Source organism: Sphaerodactylus townsendi, linkage group LG07, assembly GCF_021028975.2.
Source record: "Sphaerodactylus townsendi isolate TG3544 linkage group LG07, MPM_Stown_v2.3, whole genome shotgun sequence".
NCBI lineage: Eukaryota > Metazoa > Chordata > Lepidosauria > Squamata > Sphaerodactylidae > Sphaerodactylus > Sphaerodactylus townsendi.
The window spans coordinates 36,938,529-36,959,503 of NC_059431.1; the positions used below are offsets into that span (position 1 = coordinate 36,938,529).

The following is a 20,975-nucleotide window of genomic DNA, read 5'->3' on the forward strand; positions in this document are numbered from 1 at the left end:
GGGTGAATGCGGAGTCCTTTCAAGATCAACCTCCTCTCACTCTTCCTCTTGAACACCCCCACTCTCCCTACCACGAAAGTCCCTAAGAGGGTACGCAGGCCGCCACATACCAGCCTTGTCGAATGGCTTTACCTGCCTCATGTGCCCTGCGAAAATCTCTCCACCCGGGCCAGCTTTTCGCATGAATCTCGCTGCTCAACCAAAAGGCGTAGCACTCTGGTAATGAGTAGGATGGGACCCCGAAAAAATCGTCATACCTCTAAACAGAACAGAGTTCCAACACCTCTTGAATCTCACCTCCTCACCCTCCAGCTGGCCTAGAAAATTTAGGCAGGGGATCCTCTTCCACCTGCCCAGACCCTGCTCCGCTCTCCTCCACTCTATCACCCCTGTCCCGGTATTCGACCTTTAGCGGCCCTGCCCCACTCAAAGCCCCACCGTCTTGGCAGCGGGGCAAGCGTGGCGCCATTGCATTTCAGCGAGTGGTCAATGGCAGACGGCTTACTGCGCGCCGCCCAAATCTTAAACCGTCGTCAGTGGTCAGAACTTCGCTGGCGGCCATTCTGGCCTTTCAAACCTTCCCCAACCCTTCAACCTTCGCAATTACGATTCCCAATCAGGTAGCGTGCGTGATTGCCCACTTACCCGGAGCCCTCACGTGGCCCCGAGATGTCGAGCCCAAACCTCATGAGTCTCTTCCTGACACTCACCGGAACCTTCCCTAGCATCCAGAACCTCCCAGCGTGCTTTGTAGACCATATCGCATGCAGCCCACGCTCCCCAGGCCCCTCAGCGAGGAAACCAGCCGCGCCAGAACAACGCTACCCACATCTCCCACCGCCTTTTCCGACCCATTCGATCACCGACTTTTTTCCTGCCAGGGGCAAAAGCACTTTCGCCCGATCACTGCGGCATCCCCTCAACCAGGCGCAGTCCATCGTCAAATCCTCGCTCAATGCTCCACGCCTCGACTCGTCAGATTCCAGGAGTAAGCCGAGGGGGGGGCCCTGGCAAACCGACTTTGTAATGGCAAATGGGCCGTAACCCTGGTCCCTGCCCATAACCCTGGAAGCTTTTCTACGTAACCATAGATGCCTACCTACTGAGTGCGTCCTGGGCTACCTACCATCCGGCGAGACCATAATCCGCGTCATCCAGCAGCACCTCTTTGCGTGCATAACCGTCATGGAGCGCCCCTCCGTTTACCAAAGCGGACCAGCAGCATGCATATTCTTCGGCAATACATACTTGGATTTCTGCACCAACTGGCGGGAATGCGATGTTAACTTACCGCGGGGATTCCCTACAACAGCACCGTACTGACGAAAGCAATGCGTTGAAAAGGAGCAAATCGCCAACTTCAAAGAGATTTTAACCAGACCGCAAACTAAAGAAAGGGGAGTTAAGCCCCCCCATTTAAACCACATACAACAAACAGTCTCTAAAGGTACTCTTTTCACCATTAATCATCTAAATTTGCTGCGCCCTACCATCAGGACTAACAGGTCACCCCACTTAGAAAGACACTTCGAGGCAGTCAGACCCCTCCCCACGCCAAGGTCTACTACCACCGCCAACTCCCAAAGATCCCGAACCTGGCGGGGCGGCCCCCCTCATAACCTGGGGAAGGGGTATCGGCTTCAGTCCTTCTCCCTGGGAGGTCCCTCTATGGATCCCAGCCACGACATAATCCGGCCGGCTCGAGCGATGCGTAATGACGAAGCGGAAGCTTTCACACCACGCAAGACGGAACAGGCCTCCCTGAGTACCCCATCCCACAGCCTCAGCAGACTTGCCAATCAGCATCGGAATCCGACCGAAGATCCGTAACCCAAGAAGGCTCCGCAAGAGCAACCGACCGCCTCTTAGACGCAGCCAAGAATCCTGCAAAGCTGCAACGCTTTCGCGGCTATCACTGTGGAATTTTACAGCCATCAGCAGCTACTAATGCGGAAGCTACCCACCTCACCGGTGAGACAGTCGGTCACCCCTCTGCAAGGACCCCCATCTACGACCAGCCATCCCTCCCTTCCTCCCCAAGCGCTTCTCCCGGCCGGAATTTGAGCTTACAGCCGGGGGAAAACATCCCCGATAGGTTAACTCTTGGAACTCTCCGGCTGCCCTCAGCCACTTGTGCATGTTATCGAACACGCCTTCCACTTCCGCGACCTTGCTTTCGCCAGAGAGTCACCGAACTTATAGCTTTGGTAACCATGTCTTATTGTTTAATTTTTTATGCCATGCTCCAGTTTTCGGAAGTTATATACTGTTGTCATTACTGCATCTCCGCCTGCCTATCTGCCAGGGCTCTCTGCCACATACTCGCCACCGTCCACCCCTACCCAGGCTCCACCCCAGGAGCCGGACGCATACGCCATAAGCTCCTCCACTCACTTTCAATCCCTCTCACCTGTCGGATGCGATCGTCGTCTCTCTCGGCGGAGTCTGCCTCTCAGCTGACACCGGCAATAGGAGCCCTCCGGACTTATTTCCTGTACTATTGGCCAGCTGGATCTGTGACCTCAGCGAGAGATCCACCAACCCGCCTTCACTGCCCTGGATGCCCTGGCCTCCGGCAACAAGAACTTCATTAAGCTGCTCTAGATAATCATGCGTTGCCATTAACTGAATCACTTAAGCGGTGAGAGTGTACGCATAATATGTATTGTTTTTAATCTTCCTGATGATTCCCAATTTGTTTCACGTGAATTGCAAGAAATTGTATCTAATCTGAAAGTGTGATGTTTTACCCGTTGGTGGGTCAGAGCCTCTGGAGCTGGCTGTCGGGAGGATGTTGAATGAGTGCTGTTATTATTGCAGCTCTCGCGTTGTCTAATTGTGTGCCTTATCACCGGATCTTGTTTACGTTCAATGCGTGTCTAATATTGCCTGTAGCGATAATGTAAGCCCCTCGCATGATTCCCTTACCCGCCAACCAAAATTCTAATGTTGCACAAAGCGGCTTGGTCAGCCCTGATAGCAGCGGTGAGGAAGAAGACAAAGCGTCCTTCTGCAATAAGCGTAGCCTTAGCGTTTTGACCCTGCGTTTTCTAAAAATGTATAAAGGAGGGAGATGGTAGTATTAGTGCACTGCCCGACCCAGCAGTGCAATAGTGGAACGTTGGGGCGTAGCCAGCGTGACCTGCGGCCTTGCCGGTGCATCGCACCACTCCACATCCCCCATGAGTCACGGAGTCGTGAGCTGTCTGGCTCAATCACCGAGAGCATAGGGACAATGAAGTGCTTGCCGCTGGTGAGATCAGGCTCAGTGATGCAGCGTCGCGGCTCCTCTCCTGCATATGAAGCCAGATGAGATCATGCATCGCCTGATGATCTCCCGACCTCCGGCCTCTCCTCGGAACTCCCCCAGTCACTCCCACATGCACTCGTTGAGTAGAGTAACAATAATAAAAGGTGCCAGGAACGGCGGGCAGGAGACTTCGCTAGAACCGCGGACCTCGATTCCCCGCTGCTGGCGATCTCCACCAGATGTTATCTCCGCGTCTCGTCTCGTTCTTACGCTGACCGCGTGGGTCGACTACAGTAGTCCACAACATCTAGAGTGTCAAAGGTTCGCCACCACTGCAAGCTCTTAAGCTTGCAGTGGTGTTTGCCACCACAGGTTGCCACCACGGGTTCGCCACCATGGGTTGGGGGACTTTTATGCCCATCTTTCTTAATGGATGAGCAAGTCAGTGCTGCTGCTAGATCCTGCTGGCTGTGCTTATCCACGCTTCTGTAACTTCAGGGCTGGATTATTATAACATGGTCTGTCTATGTATTTGAAGATGTCTCAGAAGCTCTATTTGGTACAAATTGCAGCAATAAAGGCTCATCTTTAGGGTCAGCTACTTGGAACACATCTCCCCTTGTGTCAGCTATGATGCTCAGATAGCCTCTTTCTGCCCCATTTTAGAAATGTCAATGTCTATATGGCTATAACAAGATCCTTGGGAATGGCCTGCCAAAATAGGGAGCCTTTACTTTCTGTGTTTAGGAAAGCATGCAAAGCAGTCTTATTTCACAGAACATTTTGTGGAGGATGAATTTTTCCAGTAGATTTGACTATGAATTTGCTGACCCTGTGTGCTTTTATTCTTATGTGTTTTAAATCTGAATTTTAAAATTGGCAACTAGTATATTTTAATATATTTTAGTCTTTTAAATGTTATTTATGTCCTTGCAAATTTTTTGCTCCGCTGCTTGCTGCTTTGAGTCCAAGAAGAGAAGGCAATATTGAATTTTAAAATAATAAATAGGTATCTGACTTTGATTTTATCAGGGTGGATGGCAATTCACAAAGCTTCCATTGGAGGATTTGTTGATATTACCTCAGAACTGCTGAAAGCAGGTGCTGAAGTAAACAGCAAGGGTCTTGATGGTGTATTGCCAATCCATGATGCTGTTTCAGGCAATCACTTTGAGGTAAGTGATAAACTAGGGATTTCCTGTATTCATAGTTTGTTCATCAGCTTGCTATGCTGATTAAAAGAGGTGCCTGATATTTTTTTGAAACAATAAGAAGTTTCTGGAAGTGTAATTTAAATTCTGTGATTTTGGAATTTCACCTAGAAAATACCTTGTTTGTATCTTGACATCAAAGACCCAGGGTAGGTTATTCTGTGCTGTTCTCTCAGATTATGCTTTAAGTAAGGCACACAGAACTGGAAAACGATTTTATTCATCCTGTTACATTTTTCTGAATTCCTTCATTTTCCTAACAATTTCTGAGTGTCTCTCCTTCCAGTTTATCTGCTAGCACAATTCATTCATTCCCCCTTCTCGCTCATAACTCTTATAGAAAGTCTTCCTGTTTAACTAATGCTTTTGCAAAAATTTATGACACCTCTAGTTTAGTCCAAGAGCTTAAGTTTTTATGGTTTCTCCGCACTTTGAACAAAACTGTAGTTGTCTTTTTTCTCATCTAAGTTACCAAAACTTCAGCAAAATATTGACATTAAAATTGACAGGATCAACTGCATAGAGATGGCATAAAATTATGCATAGGGTATAAGTAACATTAACATGGTTTGTAATAGAGAAATGGTACAAAAATGTCATGAAGGAAATGAATAAGAATGAAAAAAATAGGCGGAAGAAAAATGGTCATCCCAATCATGGGAATAATTTTTTTAAACCACTTGTACAATCTTTTGTTTTAATTACTAAATGCCATTTTCTGTTGGGCAGTATAATCCTGAGGTGGGGGGGGGGGTAGTTGTGTCACAGCCAGGGAGGGGTGGAGTGATTCTGCCCCTTTCTCTGTGAAAGTGGCCTAAGCAGCTCAGTGGACTGTGCCACTGTTAGGGTATGTTACTCCGGTCATCAAACAAGACTCAAGAAGATTTCAAGAGCTTTATTGGGACCGTGTCATCCCAAGACTTAGAGAGCTGAAACAAAAGTTTGGCTCTCTGGTATAAACCTGTAAGTTACAGAAAGGTTCAGTCCATAATCCCCCCACCCTGGCATTCCCATAATATCAGCATTTGAAAGGACGGTGGGAACAGTGGCATTGTTTAGGACAGACAGTTCACTCCCTCGAAGAAGGCAGATAGGAATGAATGGGAAGCTCTATTGACTAGTTTTGCACAAGCAGGGAAGGCCTCCTTAGCCTGGGGCAATGATATTGGAAACAGCCATCTGTGGCCTTGGAGAGGGCGTGCTAACTGCCAGGCCAAGAATGGCACAGGCCTGACAGCCACTGATTTTGCCAGTGTGGGTCTGTACCAGCAAATGGGGGCGTTCTAGGCTGAAAGGGCTCAGGAAGCCCACTACAACTGGCCCATTCCCTGGGAACGCCCCCTTAGGCACTGGCATGACATTTGTGCCAGAGCAGCCCAGCACTGGCAGCTAGGTGGCATGCTGCCGCAGGGCTCCCCAACTCCAGTGTAAGTGCCTCTGCGCTGGCATGAATGTCTGTAATGTTGGCACAAGTGGCACTGATGCTGGCACCAGAGTCCCACTGCATCCTGAGTGGTTTCCTTCAGGATTGCACTGTGAATGTCCACAGTGTCTGGAATATTGCAAGTGCTATAATGTCACAAAAATATAGTCATGTACTGTAATAGCGATTCAATTTATACTTAGTCATAATAATTAACAAATGTATTGCAGGTAGTACGATTTTTGCTGGATCATGGAGCAGACCCTACTGAGACTGATTATGGTGGGGAAAATGCCATGGATAAAGCCACCTGTGATAAAATGAAAGAACTTCTGAAGTCTTATGCCGCTACTGAAACCAAAAAGACCTCTGGGATGAATGATGTTGCTAGTACGTTGCCCCCTTCATATTATTTGCATTTTAATAAATCCTTTTACTTAGAATAGTTACAGTAGTTGTTCATTTTGAGGTTGGGTGGGATCCAGCCAGCTTTCATTAAAGCTGATTGGATCCAAATTAATGTTTTTGGATTTCTGCTCAAAGAGTGCAATTTTCTCATCTGTTCCTATCCTGTCCCCACTATCTTGTTCCTGGGGACTCCCTTTACTTCAAGTACAGAATTTCAGAGGCCATTTTAGTCTGCCACTGGAGTTGGAGGCAAGAGAATGATTTTTGAAGAAAGAAAATAGTTTCACACATGGAAATGACTAGTATGGATCCAAGTCTCACTCCAACCCATGTGGCTTTTGTACATACAGGTCCCCTGATCCCAAGCACAGACTTTTTGAGGAGTCACTATGAGATCACGGGTTCTTTTCTTTAGAGGGTAAAGCAAGACCATTATGAGAGCATTATGAAAAATAGGAATGCTATGAATAGACATGGAGCCCCACAGGAGTTGGGCAAAATTGCAGCATCTCCCTTCTGAAAAAGAAAATAGTAGAGTTGGACAGTATAAGCACATTCTCTAGAGAGCATGTAAAGTTTGTTCATTGCATTCAGTTGGTCTCCAACCTCCATCTGCTCTGTCAGCCTATTGACTGCTCTATTTTCAATTACTTATTTTTCTGTATACAGCTTCGACAATTGAATGAGTAACTGTTATTATAAGTGATGGAATGAAATTTAGTTAAATAAGGAAGATATGAACGATGACTGAAAAAATAGATTCAGTCTATTAGAACAGTTAGTAGTGAAACATAATTATATATCTCTCTGTTTTTTACAGACTAGAGTTTGTAGAAGACCTCCTCTTTGTATAATAATATAGAAACACAAATTGAGAACGTGAAAATTATTTACTCTTATATCTGTTATGACACTGATATCAATATTGTATTGTACCTATAATATCAGAGTGACACTTTTTGAACTATTTTCTCTCTTTACTTTATTTCTGTAACTTTTTATCTTTTTTAAATAATGAAGACTTTTTTTAAAAAAAGAAAATTTCTGACAGTTTTGAACTACAGTTTAGCCCTTTTTAAAGCTAGACTGAATGTTTTCCCATCAGCAATACGGAGGAGCGGCTATATGATGATAGCATTCCAGGATAGATGTTGTGGATATGGATGGGGAAAGCTTGAAACATTGGATCATATGACTTTGTATTGCCCTTGGTATGAACTATATAGGGTGGAATGGTTGAATCTAATCATGAGGAATTTAGTGTCTGTTGATAGAACTAAGATTGTACCATTTTTATTAAAGAAGGAGGATCTGAAGATTACTTTAGTCCTGGCAACATTCTTCTTGGTGTTTATTATGTGACAAGAAAAGATGATTTTTGGTTGTGGTGGGTTTTCCGGGCTGTGTAGCCGTGGTCTGGTGGATCTTGTTCAGACTTTAGTGTAACAGACTTCCCTCTGTGATACACCTCTGAAGATGCCAGCCACAGATGCAGATGCCTCTGAAGATGCCAGCCACATTAGGAACAAGATCCACCAGACCACGGCCACACAGCCCGGAAAACCCATCACAACCAGTTGAATCCAGCCGTGAAAGCCTTCGACAATACAAGATGATTTTTTTAAATTATGGGGTCAAGAAGAATGTAAGGGTTAATTCCAATTAAAGTTGAATGTAAAATATATAGAAATATACACATATAATAATAATACTTTAAATAAATAAATAAAAATAATTTTATTATTTATGTGGTTTAACTAGAGACCTTAGCTGATATGCATCAGCTGGTAAAGAAAAGGAAAGAGTAGTCACCGGGCACTGCTGCTTCTTTTTTCATCAGCAGAAAAGCTGGTTAGATCCATCCCACTGGTTCAGTCTCTTGCTGTTTAGCACATATTGTCTCATTGATTTAAATGAATTTTATTTGGGTCTTAGAAGATTGAATCCAATGACAAAGAAAATGGGCAAATATATATTTTTATATTTTAAAAAATAGAACTATTATGGTACAGGTTTTACGATTCTTGTAGGATGCGGTGTCATTAACTGGAATTTTGTCAAAATAGCATACAGACTGCTACAAACGTCTGATCCTTAGGGTTCCCAGTTCAAGCCTGGCTGTGTATGACAAGTTCAGTCTAATTTAAACATATTTTCCTTCACATTATGGTCATTGTTTGAGACATTTAATGTACGTCATGGACGTAGGTAAGGGGGGGGGTTCCTCGGGTTTGAACCCCCCCATTCATGTCCAAAGCGCCCCCCCCCCCCCCCCCCGTTTGTGGGTTTTTAAAACATTTTAGCGCTTTTTTTTGGTTTTTGGCGTGCAGGGGGTGCATTGTTTGGGCTATCAGCACCAAACTTTCAGGGATTGTTTGGGGGACTCTCCTGATGATACTACCCAGGTTTGGTGAGGTTTGGTCCAGGGGGTCCAAAGGTATGGACTCCCAAAGGGGGTGCCCCCATCCTCCGTTGTTTCCAAAGGGAGCTAACAGAAGATGGAGGCTACACCGTTGAGGGTTCATAACTTTGGACCCCCTGAACCAAACTTCACCAAACCTGGTATGTATTATCAGGAGAGTCTCTTATTGATACCACCCAGGTTTGGTGAGGTTTGGTCCAGGGGGTCCAAAGGTATGGACTCCCAAAGGGAGTGCCCCATCCTCCATTGTTTTCAATGGGAGCTAATAGAAGATGAAGGCTTCATCTGTGAGGGTCCATAACTTTGGACACCCTGAACCAAACTTCACCAAACCTGGGAGGTATCATCAGGAGAACCTCTTACTGATACCACCCAGGTTTTGTGAAGTTTGGTCTAGGGAGTCCAAAGCTATGGACTCCCAAAGGGGGTGCCCCATCCCCCTTTGTTTCCAATGGGAGCTAATAGGAGATGGGGCTACACCTTTGAGGGTCCATAACTTTGGACCCCCTGAACCAAACTTTACCAAACCTGGGTGGTATCATTAGGAGAGACTCCTAAAGATACCCTGAAAGTTTGGTGCTTCTAGCTTAACAATTGCACCCCTGACAGCAGGCACCCCCCAAATTTCCCCAGATTCTCCTTTTAAATCCACCCCCTTTGGCATGGATTTTAAGGGAGAATCTTAGGTCCTCAGTTTAGAAGAAGAAGAAGAGTTTGGATTTATATCCCCCCCTTTCTCTCCTGTAGGAGACTCAAAGGGGCTTACAATCTCCTTGCCCTTGCTCCCTCACAACAAACACCCTGTGAGGCGGGGGGAGGGGGGGCTGAGAGAGCTCCGAAAAGCTGTGACTAGCCCAAGGTCACAGCAGCTGGCGTGTGTGGGAGTGCACAGGCTAATCTGAATTCTCCAGATAAGCCTCCACAGCTCAAGCGGCAGAGCAGGGAATCAAACCCTGTTCCTCCAGATTAGAATGCACCTGCTCTTAACCACTACGCCACATTGAAAGTGATGCTGTTTCAGGGTGGGGGATAATCCACCCCAAAACAGCATCACTTTCAATGTTGTTTAACTAGGGACCCCAGATTCTCCCTTTCAGGTGGATTTAAAAGGAGAATTTGGGCTCTCTAGTTTAAACACCATTGAAAGTGATGCTGTTTGGGGGTGGATTCCAGCATCACAGCGGCTGCCGGGGGGGGGGGGGGCGCAAAACTCAGATTTTGCACCAGTCTCCATTTTCCCTCTATGCCTCTGCTCAGAGGGGAGTGGCGAAGGAGGGCAGGGCAGGGCAGGGGAGTCTGCCATCCCCGACCTCGGAGTCTGCCATCCCCGACCTTATAAGCGCCAGGCCAGGGGCAGGGCTTGGGGAGGCGTAGCCATGCCCTAGGGGTGGGTGGGGTTGTGGCCCCCCAAAACCCCCCATAAAAAATCTATACCTACGTCCCTGATGTACGTACACATAGAGGAAGAAGAGTTCGGATTCATACCCTGCTTTTCTAAGGGCCTTTCCCCACTCCCTTCCATCCCCCCTATGCATCCCCACGACCCCGCGCTCTGTGCGGGGTTGTCAAAAGGCGCCGTTTGGAAGAGCGCCTGGGATGCCGCGCGCTAAGGGGGCGCAACAGTGGCAGCGTCAGGGCGGCTGCGCTGTGGCCGCCCCTGCCGTGGGGAGGGAGGAGGAACCCCGTGCTACTCTCCTCAAGTAGCGCGGGGCTTACGGTAAGTGGGGAAAGGCCCTTTATCATAAGGAGTCTCAGAGCAGCTTACAAACTGCTTCCCTTCCCATCTCCATAACAGACACCTTGTGAGGTAGGGAGACTGAGAGAGTTCTGAGAGAATTGTGAGTATCCCAAAGTCACCCAGCAGGCTTCATATGTAGGAGTGGGGAAACAAATCTGGTTCACCAGATGAGTCCACCACTCATGTAAAGAGGGGGCTCATTAACCACTATACCACATATTAATTTGGTAATACAATATTACATATTTTTAAATTCTAAATATAATTTCTTTGACTTAGGTAGAAGAGAGTTAAGCCTTTCTCACTCTAGAAAACCCCGTTATTGTCGTGACTGCTATGGAGAGGATTATCTGTCTGCATGCCTCAATGCCACTAAACAAAAAAGTAGGACCGTGAGTATTATTAGTTGAACAATTTTTCCTTAGTATCAAAAGTAGCCTGAGAGATGCTTCTGTGGATCCAATTATTCTCTTTCTCATACAGCAAGTAACTTCTGCTCATTGACTAATTATTCTGCACTACGTGATGGAACGTTGTTTGGGAATAAAAAGAAACTACTCAGTGATATTCTTTTACTTACACAAATCTTTGCACCAGGGGAAGAATGAAAGTGATGTGCTATGACATTAACAGTGCAATCCTAAGGGCTGGCTGCGTTGCTACGGCCAGCCACTGGTATAACTGTGACACCGCTAGTCTGCCCAGGGCCTTTAATGGCCACACCCTCTGGATGTGGGGGCAGCTGCTCTCCTCCTCCACCCTCACCATTCCTCACTACCCCATCCCTCTGCTTTCCAAAGGTGTTGAACCCATTTGTTGCAACTGTGGAAGCATGTGTCAGTCTCAGAGAACAGAGCAATACAGGGGAAGGTGGAACAGGAGAAGCTAAAGTCATGAAGTTCCCCCTAAGGCAGAACTTCTGCTTTCCAATTTGCATGTTTGCCCCAAAATTCAGACTCAAACTTTAAATACATCAGCTTTGTGTCAGTGAAAATAGCAATCTGGAAAACACTAGAGATCTCAACCTCATTCTTAGACAAGAGCGCAATACAAGAACAGGCAATAGTCAATAAACCAAAAACCTAACTAGCCCCCACTTTGGTGCTAACTGCACACCTTTCAGGCAGGCAATGCATACAATTCAAATGTAGCTAGCTGTCAACTTCAAATGGTTCTCTGGTCCGGATCTCCAACTGTGCTGAAAAATCCCCCACCCCACCCCTTGGTCTGCAGCATCCCCTCCCATTCAAAAAATCTCAGTTCAGCCTCTACTTTCTTATTTGACCCCCAGCCAATCACAATCCTCCCTCACAGGTGTTTTGGCTAAAAACTCAATTCAGGATACTGGACTCAGTACTCCTAAGAGCTGCCAAGCAATTAACTCATTTTTACTGACTGAATTACCTTCAGCTGACTCTCACCTTCCTGTTTTCCAACAGTTACTTTTTAATTAAGAAGATTTTACTCTCAAGAAGTCAAATCTTTTTGACAGCTACTTCAGGGGGCCTTTAAGCAGCAACTCCTTGGCTGCTTGCTGAACCCCTGGTATTTCTGGTTTTATCCAGGGAGCACATTAATGAACTCCCTACAAGTCCCAGAAATATTTGGATGTGCAACACATATTGAACAACTTCTCCCTGATGTTTCTCAGATACAATGCCGGATTGCAGATTACCAAACACCCATCTTTCTCACAGACAGAGATGCAGTTGTGATGCAAAATGAAACTTTATTGAACGTCAAACACCACTCCACTCCTTCAGGCAAGCTGGGACATCAGCCGCAGCAAAGTGTGTGGTGAAATACTCGCCAGGGCCCAGAGCCTCCCCGATGGATGGACACCTGCAGGACAGTGGCGAGGGGAACCGATGAACCAGATTAGGAATCAGGTCCATGATTACCTGTTATTATGCATAAGCCCCTTTGAGTCCTGCCTTTGAAGATAGGGAGCTGCTTGGGATCCTCAAAGAGAAGAGCTAGCCACAGAGTGTGGACATCGTTCGCCTCCTTGAATGTCAGCACAAAGTGCCCTTTCTGTCACAGCACTCTGTCGGCTCCCTGCCATGCAGACTTACAGCAAGCAGTGAAGCACTCTGGTGGTGGGAAGGGGACAGAAAGGAGTTTATGCATAATATACACACACCCTTCCACCCACACATACTCAGTCTGTTACAGAATTGTGTACATTTTTCTGTCTGCACAAATGAATTATACATGAAGAATATCTAACCGTGTTGATGGGATACATAAAGATCGCAGTCTGTTTGCTTGAGTGAAACTGTGCTCCTACCTGTTTCCTGCAGAGCCTTGCAAGTCATTGCTCAGATGTAAAAGATTACAGATGGGTGAAAGGAAAGATTAATACACTGCTCCAATATTTATAATTCTGTAAATAACCATCATAATTTTGGGAGATGAAATCTCCAACTCAGCACGATTCTGCTTTGTGTAATGCAGACAAAGTGGAGATGAGAAAAGCTGTACTTGTTGAATTTCTGTTTATTTAAATGCCCACAAGTATTGTGAGAAAAAAAGATAGAAACCTATTCATTGCCCTCTGTTATCCATTCTACTGCCACTATTTCTATAATTGGCTGTTGGGTAAAGATGTGATCACTTAGGCTAACTGTATCTTTGTTTTGGTTGGGTATAATGAAAAGTTAACTGCATCCCTAACAAAAATTTTACCTGATGGGGAGATTAACTGGAATTGGAGAGAAAGTGCAGGTTAAGAAGTCTTTCTTCCCATGCTATTCTACTGATATTCAGACCTAGAGAAGCAGTAGTCAATGTTACAGAGTGATTCCGCTGCAGCATGAGATGTCTAAAGTTTTGGACTAGGTGAGGAACTGTTCATGCAACCCCAGAACTCAGCAGTCTCACTAACACAAGTTTTTCACTTAATGGCAAGTGAATTTTCCAATAGATTATCTTCTGCAATTCCAACTTGTAATAGCTCTAAATGTTAACAGTCTCATTCTGTATTTATGTCTTGGATTGACAGTTATGATTGTTGAAAAATTAGAAATAATATTTATTTGTGGTTTTACCTGAATAAAATGCAAAGAAACTCAGTTCATCATAAGTTGTCAGTCTATTAACTGATTGATTAGATTTAAATGTCAGTAGGAGCAAAGACTTGAAGCAAAATTGATGAGTTCTTTGTGTTTAGAAAATGGGTAATAAATGAAATAAAATACTTCTATTTCAAGTGCAAGATAATTTTTTGATTCTGTTCTGCTGCTAGTGAAATATCAGATGGGTTCGTTTTTAGTTCAGTTCCACTTTGATCTCTGTCCTTTAATAAAGTTTTTTTCCCATTTTTTTCAGCAGCATGAATCTATCAGTGACATATTGCAGGCTATGGAAAAGAAACAGAATAAACTTTTATTCTTTGAATTAAGGAATCAAAGAGATGCCGGTAAGGATGGCTCATAATTACTCAGTAAAAGTCTGGTCAAGTAGGTGATTCTTTGATATTCTGGATCACCACATTTGGTTTCTGCTTTGAAAAGACATCAAATAAAAGGTGTTAGATTCAAAGTTCTCTTCTGTGAGCGAACTGCAGTTCTTCTCTCCTAACAATAGGGGGCAAAATAGCAGGAGGTTTGGGTCTTTGCAGCCCTTGCCATATTTGCTGGTCTGAAGTTCAGACTTTTTAATAGGGCATATTGACCACAACAAGACACCAATTTAATGAAGATGAAAATGTAACATTGCAATTAAAACCATGGATTACAAAAATCCATGAGCAAAATATATAGCAAAAAATATTTTTGGTACTGAGCAAAAATAAAATAAAAACAAAATATAAAAGCAATTTTCCTTAGGTCAAAAATAGCTGCCTGTTCCATGGTAATAATGATAATCTTAAAGTTATCAGTTTGAAAGCTACATTGAAGTCAATGAGCCTGGAAGAGTATAACTCTCTGCAGGATTGCATTGTTGCCCAGGAAAAGATGGGGTATAAATTGACTTAAAAAAATAGTCCCTGGCAGACCTCTCTGAAAAAAGCAAACCTGATTTCCATTATCTGTTCAAAAATTAGGCCCTGCCATGTTCTGTGCAGTAGGTGATAAATTCTAATCAATGGGAGGTTTTTTTACCCTTTCATGTGCCCCCCCCCCCCTCAGTACAGGTGGTTATTAAATTTTGATATTTATGTGGCTTTCTGCACAGTGGTGGTTTCCTGTGAATTTCCTCTTGCTGTTGTAGCTGTCAGTTCAGTGTAATGACAAAAATGTTGTTGAGAACAAAGAACCCCTATTTGTCCAGAAATGTAGCTGATGATAGCTTCCGAGTGGGGTTCCATGGATTTTGCAGCAAACTTGTGTGACAGCTGAAGATACCCTCTTCAACACTCACAATCAAACCATAAGCAGACCTGGGATTCATTTGGCTTGTATCAAGCAACTCCAGTAACATCTGAACAAGTTTGCAGTTGCTTGTTGGTCACAGCTGATTGGCAGTTGGGTTTGATCTCCCAGCACTTTCATGTATGCTAGCCTTGTGCAGTGATACAGGAGCATTCAGGGGTAATTAGCAGCTGACTCACAGCTGATGGGGATATTCTGAGAATGTGCTTCTGATCCACTCCACCTCAGAAAAACTGCTTTACAGTGATGTTGGCGATAAAGAAATCACCAGCTTCTGATCTCCCTGGTGGAACCTGGAGAGGAGAAGAAGATTGTTTCTCTTCATACACAAAGTTGAGGGTAGTAATGACGAAAGTGGTGCTTTTGATCTCTCCACTCAAAAGGGGGAGCAGAAATATTTTTAGCCATATGTTTCTTCCCCGTTTTAAACTGGGAGCCTGGGCTTCAGAGGACCAACACTTTACTCTGTACCCCAGGTCGACACCCCTTCCCCTATTTGCTGTATCTCAGTAAGTTTCCTGAGTGGGAGATGAGAAGAATGTAAATGGCACAACCAGTTGGGAGTCAGAGCAAAATTTTCTCCGCAGGAGATAAGACAGCAGCTCCCAGCTGATCTGTCCAGCTGAGAGTTGGTTTCTTATGGCTGCAAGTAGTTTGTTCCTCTAAGTAGAAGGAACATCTAAACAGCTCATGGATTAAACAGCTACCTGATTGCCATGTGCAAACAGCATGTGAACCCAACTGGCAGGTGTTCAAGTGTTCATACTTCTTCAGTCACACAAAAGGCTGCATCTTGTTAATGAATTTGAGAGAAAAATAGTTAGGAAGTAAATATAACTCAAATAGTCCATCAGATCACTTCACAGGCCACTGTTGCCCCCTTCCCCTTGTAGGTCTGTATCAATGTTTTATTCAGTTCTTTTGTACTTGTCGTCATGATGTGGTAGTGGCTGCAGTAGCTGAAACTGTACTTCTGTTCCAGAGCTGGGAATGAGTGGTACATTGTTCCAACAATATGATCCGTTCACTTGGTCTCATGAGCTGATATTTCAGCATCAGCAGAGTTGCTTGTGGAATTGGGTCACAGTTTGATTCGCACAGCGTAACATGATAGTTGTGTTTCAAAGCTGCTTACTTGTTATTATTATAATGCTTAGCCCTAATGAATCTTTTGAGAAGTAAATTTTCAAACAACTTTAATTAAATTCTATAGCAGTTCAGGGCCTGGCCACCAACTCCCAATTCCTGGTGGCTTTGCTATGTTTTAAATCAGCAATTGAATATTGTTGCAACATAGCAATTCTTGTATCACTTTTAAGACAGAAAGTAATTCTATATTCCCCTTTTTATGGAGATATAAGAGGAATGTAATATCTTCCTTTATTTTTAAAATGAAAGCTGGAAATTAAGCTACCCAGATACATACATTGTTATAATGTTACAGTGGCATACTGACATTCAGTTACCATTTTTTAAAAAAAGCTGGAAAAGCCCTGGTTTGTGTGTGTGTGTGTGTGTGTGTGAGGAGGGCCACTATTCTGGGGGCGGGGGGAAGAATTGGGCAGGGAAAACGTGTGGTAATCTGCTATGTGGAAAACCTGTTGCTGCTGCAAAGTCTCGGGGGCTGCAGCAACAATTAGTGAAGCACCCAAGCCTGTCCCTGTGTGGAAAAATACCAGAGGTACTTCTCATAAATTTAAATACAGTTCTTGCAAAGGAGAACATTCCTTTTTACTACTCATTTTGTGTAGTTTATTCATGAATCCTTACATGTAATTGCCTAAGGAATGGAATGTGAATCGGCAACTCACTTCCATTGGTTGGAAGAGAGTCGTGGACTCACATTCCAAACAATCATTTGGTTGCTTCCCCACACCCTCCCCACTGGGCCCACCACCTTCCCCACACTCCCCTGCCTTCTGTCTCCTCCCCCACCCCAAGATGAAGCAGAGCATCAGCAGTAAGCCGCTGATGCCCTGCAGGGCCCGGCAGAAGCCCTCCCGTTCCCCCACCTGCCATCTCCCCCTCCCAAAACGAAGCCTCCCCTGTCCCAACTCCCAAGGACCCATGGCTCAATGCCAGCCAGATAATCAGCTGGCTGGGCTGCCCCACCACACCTGCAGCTGCCCCAAGCCTCCCCCACTCGCCCTCTCCCAACCCCCCCCCCGACCAACACTCACTGTGGCTTCCTCAGCCTTCCTCGACCCTGCCCTCCCACTCCCCAAACCCCAAGCCCAGCCAATGTTTACCTTAGAGAGGGCCGGTGACTGAGAGCTGCTGCTTCTCTGCGAGTTTTCCTCCTGCTGGGTAGGAGCAACGCTGGTGAGTAGGAGCTGGGGGGAGTGGAGCGGGGAGGCTCCAGTTCTCCTCCATGTGGGAAGGAATGAGTGCGTTTTTGTGTGATCCTGCCAAATAAGTCCCCTGTTTGCCCTCCCATGCTTTCTAGAGCATAAAATGGGCTTTACTGCTAGTAACTTGTATAATTGATACTGAGAGTTTTCCCCCTAATATTGATGATATAAATATCAGCATATAAAAAAGAACAGTAAAGCAATTTGTAGACAGACATTTACTACAAAAAATTACAATATTGGTGTGTTTCTGTCACATTGTTTTAACATTCCAACATAATTTTTGTGTTTGCAGCAAATTATCCATGTGAGAAATTTCCTTTTAGAGTACTAATTTAAATGTATGCTAAACAGATTTGTATATTCAAGATCTGTCTCAGATACAGAATATTCTGAATGAAGTCCTTGCCAAACAGAAGTCAGAAAGGAATGACCTTGCTAAAAAATACAGGCAGGTAGAAGAAAACTTGTTCGTAGACCTACTGTGAAAGGCAGTTGTAATATGTATCTGAAATCCTGATGTCCTGTATGCATTCTAAACCTTGTGTAATTTCCCATTGGCTTTAATCAGTGATCCAAAAGATGGCCAGTTCTGAACCCTACGTGGGCATCTGAATCCTATCAAAGAGCTTAGTAGTTGTGATACAAATGGAAGTGGAACCATAATAAAGTTTTCCTCCCATTTTATTTCTGCAGATATTTTAATAAACCTTTTAAAAGTGACATAATTATATGAAAGAGAAGTATAGCTTGTTTCTTCCCTACCTCTATAGTTCTGCTTCCAAAACTTTCCTTTTTCACAGCAGTTTTGTTGAGAGCTGATACCTTTGCATATCAACTACATTTTTAAAAGATGAGTGGAAAGGAGATTGTGGTAGTTGAGGATGGCGGATTGGGTCTTCAGTATAATGGGGGGAGGGAAGGAGACGTATTAGAAGGGTCAAAGTTAGTGAAAAAAGGGATTTGAAAAAGGCTCCAATGCCTGCCTTCTTAATAGATAAGGTATGGTGGGTATGCAAGGGTCTTGGGTGGCTTTCCCCATTAACCCATATGTTACTGCCTAGTTCAGGGGTAGGGAACCTGCGGTTTGAGAGCCGCATGCGGCTCTTCTACCCTTGCACTGTGGCTCCACGAGCTAAGCCACTGGCCCCATCCTTGCCCGCCCTGCAGGCAGCAGGACGAGCGCACCAACTGCCCGTGGCCGGCTGGGCCGCGCCACGGGCTTCCCCTCTCGCCTGCCCCTTTGGAGCGGGGCGGGCACTTTCCCGGCGGCCGGCAAGGCCGAGCCGCTGGCCCCATCGCAGGGCGGACGCATCCATGCACTTCTCAGAATGAGTGGAGTAAAAGGTTAAAAAACCCAATATATACAGTGTTATCTTTATTTTAAATGTCAAAAATTATTTGCGGCTCCAAGTGTTTTCTTTTCCCATGGAAAATGGGTCCAAATGGCTCTTTGAGTGTTAAAGGTTCCCTACCCCTGGCCTAGTTTAAGATACAGTGGACATGGTAGAGCTTTTGGCCTTTCACTTGAAAATATTAGTGTGAGAGTATATATTTCATAGAGAATTTAGCCTCCCAAGGCTTGCTGGTTAATCTGTAGCTCAATATACTTAATTGTGCATTTTCAGAGCCCTTCCATTAGTATATCTATAAGTGTACCAAGTTATGCAATTTATATAGTTCTTCTAAATAGCAGAAACACAGTTTGTTGTGCAAGCCATATACTTGAATGACTCTTTTAAAAAAGTTTTTTGTTCTCATTGATTTTGAATTTTTTTTCTTCAGAGCTTCTGTGGAATCTTTTAAACAGGGAGCCCTGAGGGAACAGCTGGTTAAGCTTGTTTCCAGGCAAAAGAGCCTTCTGCACATGGCACAGAAACAGAAAGAATTAGGCCAGAAAGTACAAAATTATAAGAAAGCAAAGAATGAATCTTTGAGTTTGGCAAAACAAACCCCAAGCACATCCAGCTCATGTGAAAGAAACAGCACAAAAGATGGTACATCTGATAGAACACCCCAGTGCCCTGATGTGGCCAAGGGCATGGAATCTACCTTGGTCATGGAAAGTAGCTTTTTAGATCAAGAGCACAACCAGAATCCAAATGTATCTCTGAATGAAGGAAATGGGGCAATAGTTAGTCACAATGTTGTTGGGTCTCATAATGAGGTTTCCAAAAAGGGGGAATATACAACTGATAATATATCAGACTTCCAGTTTTCCAGTGCTGTGGACCAAGCAACATTGCCTTCAGAACCTATTTGTTTTATCAAGACAAAACCATCACAGCTAAAGGAAACTGATTGTGAATCAGTGGGCCCAGGAAGAAACACACCTCCCGCTGCAGTACCTGTGACCTGTGAACTAAATATTTCTGAAACGACGAACATTTCTGTCAGTAGTGTCAATCAGCAAACTGCATTGGTTTGTATGAATGAGACCTTCCAGCAACATTCACGTGTAAATGAGACTTACCAAACACAAAAAATAACCAACCTAGAATCCATACACAGCTGTCTTTCCACTTCTCAGAAAAATATTTCAGACAACAGAACATCACTTAATGCCGGCTTAGGACTTCCAGGGGTGGTTTCCAGGGTGTCATCACCAAGCAGGAACAGTCAGGATGGCTCTAATTGCTCCGCCAAGCAGGATTCTGAAAATCAATTCAGTTTCAAACCAAAAAGAAGGAAAAAAACCCAACTGCTAGATCTGATTGAACAAGGAAAGATTAAGCCAGGAGATGATGTTCTAGAATTCACACTCCAGGTAAACTGCTTATCTGCAAAATAACGTCAATATTAATGCAAAATGTATGCAATATTGTAACTGCAGTATATGTAAAAGATGTTGGATTAATTGAATGTGTAAATACAAATCAGTTATACACTTCTTTTAGATACTAAACTTCTTTTAGATACTACTTTAAATTACTGAACAACCTTCAAGGTTTAGAAGCTGTTGCCCTTTTAGTAGGCAAAAGGGATGATATAATGAATAGAGTGAAAAACAATTGAAAGTCATACATTTTTGTTTAGCTGTATAGGTTCAATTTTGAAATGTGTTTTTTTTTTAAATTAGGATTTCAATCACAAAGCTAGTCTTTTGGGAAATGGCAAAGTCAAAGCTGGCAACAACACAGTTTACCAGAGTCCAGTCCAATGGATTAAAGCACTTTTGGGAAATGATATTTCTGTAAGCTGCAAATACGTGTGGAATAAGGTGGGCTTGCTGTAGTTCACTTGTAGTTTTCTTACCTTGGTGTTCTGATTGGTGCAAGCTTAACAATATTGGGGCTTTCACAAGAAATGGTAAAACATCTTTTAGTTTGGAATTTTTCCACTTACGTTGCAACATAAAAAAGGCACTTTTGACACTCCAGCCAATATAGGGTTTTATGTGTAACAGGAAATATATTTTATTGTTCTCATATCCTAGGGTGAATACTACTAATGAAATAATAAAAGTTCTTTAAAAGGATTAAAGCAAATCATCTGCTCCTCTTCCACCTCTCCCACTCTCAGCAAGTTGTTACTTTTAAAAAGCCAACCTTTAAAAACCTTTCTGGGAAAGTGAGGGAGACTTTTCCTTCAATAGATCTGCAGTGGCCAAATTGACAGGTGACCTGGGAGTAGCCAAGAGCAATCGATATCTGAAAATCTTGTTCAAACCATCTGGACTGAAATTCCAGCAGTCCAGACTAATACAATATTGAGTCTACAGCCATAAACACCACTGTTTAACTTTTTGAAATGTGAAATTAACACAGTGGGATTCCATGCAGAATTATTGAAATCA

General features: G+C 44.1%; 1 protein-coding gene across 1 annotated transcript in view; it reads left to right on the top strand.

Moving 5' to 3' along the window:
• Nucleotides 1–20,975, top strand: part of LOC125436972 (ankyrin repeat domain-containing protein 31-like) — a gene marked incomplete at its 5' end in the record, with an annotated part of 52,299 nt that overhangs the window by 25,813 nt on the left and 5,511 nt on the right. The window contains 7 exons of the mRNA XM_048504350.1: nucleotides 4,283–4,425; nucleotides 6,115–6,274; nucleotides 10,732–10,844; nucleotides 13,783–13,873; nucleotides 17,534–17,630; nucleotides 18,965–19,946; nucleotides 20,259–20,399. Coding sequence (XP_048360307.1) covers nucleotides 4,283–4,425; nucleotides 6,115–6,274; nucleotides 10,732–10,844; nucleotides 13,783–13,873; nucleotides 17,534–17,630; nucleotides 18,965–19,946; nucleotides 20,259–20,399 — 1,727 coding nt within the window. The remainder of the gene's footprint in view (nucleotides 1–4,282; nucleotides 4,426–6,114; nucleotides 6,275–10,731; nucleotides 10,845–13,782; nucleotides 13,874–17,533; nucleotides 17,631–18,964; nucleotides 19,947–20,258; nucleotides 20,400–20,975) is intronic.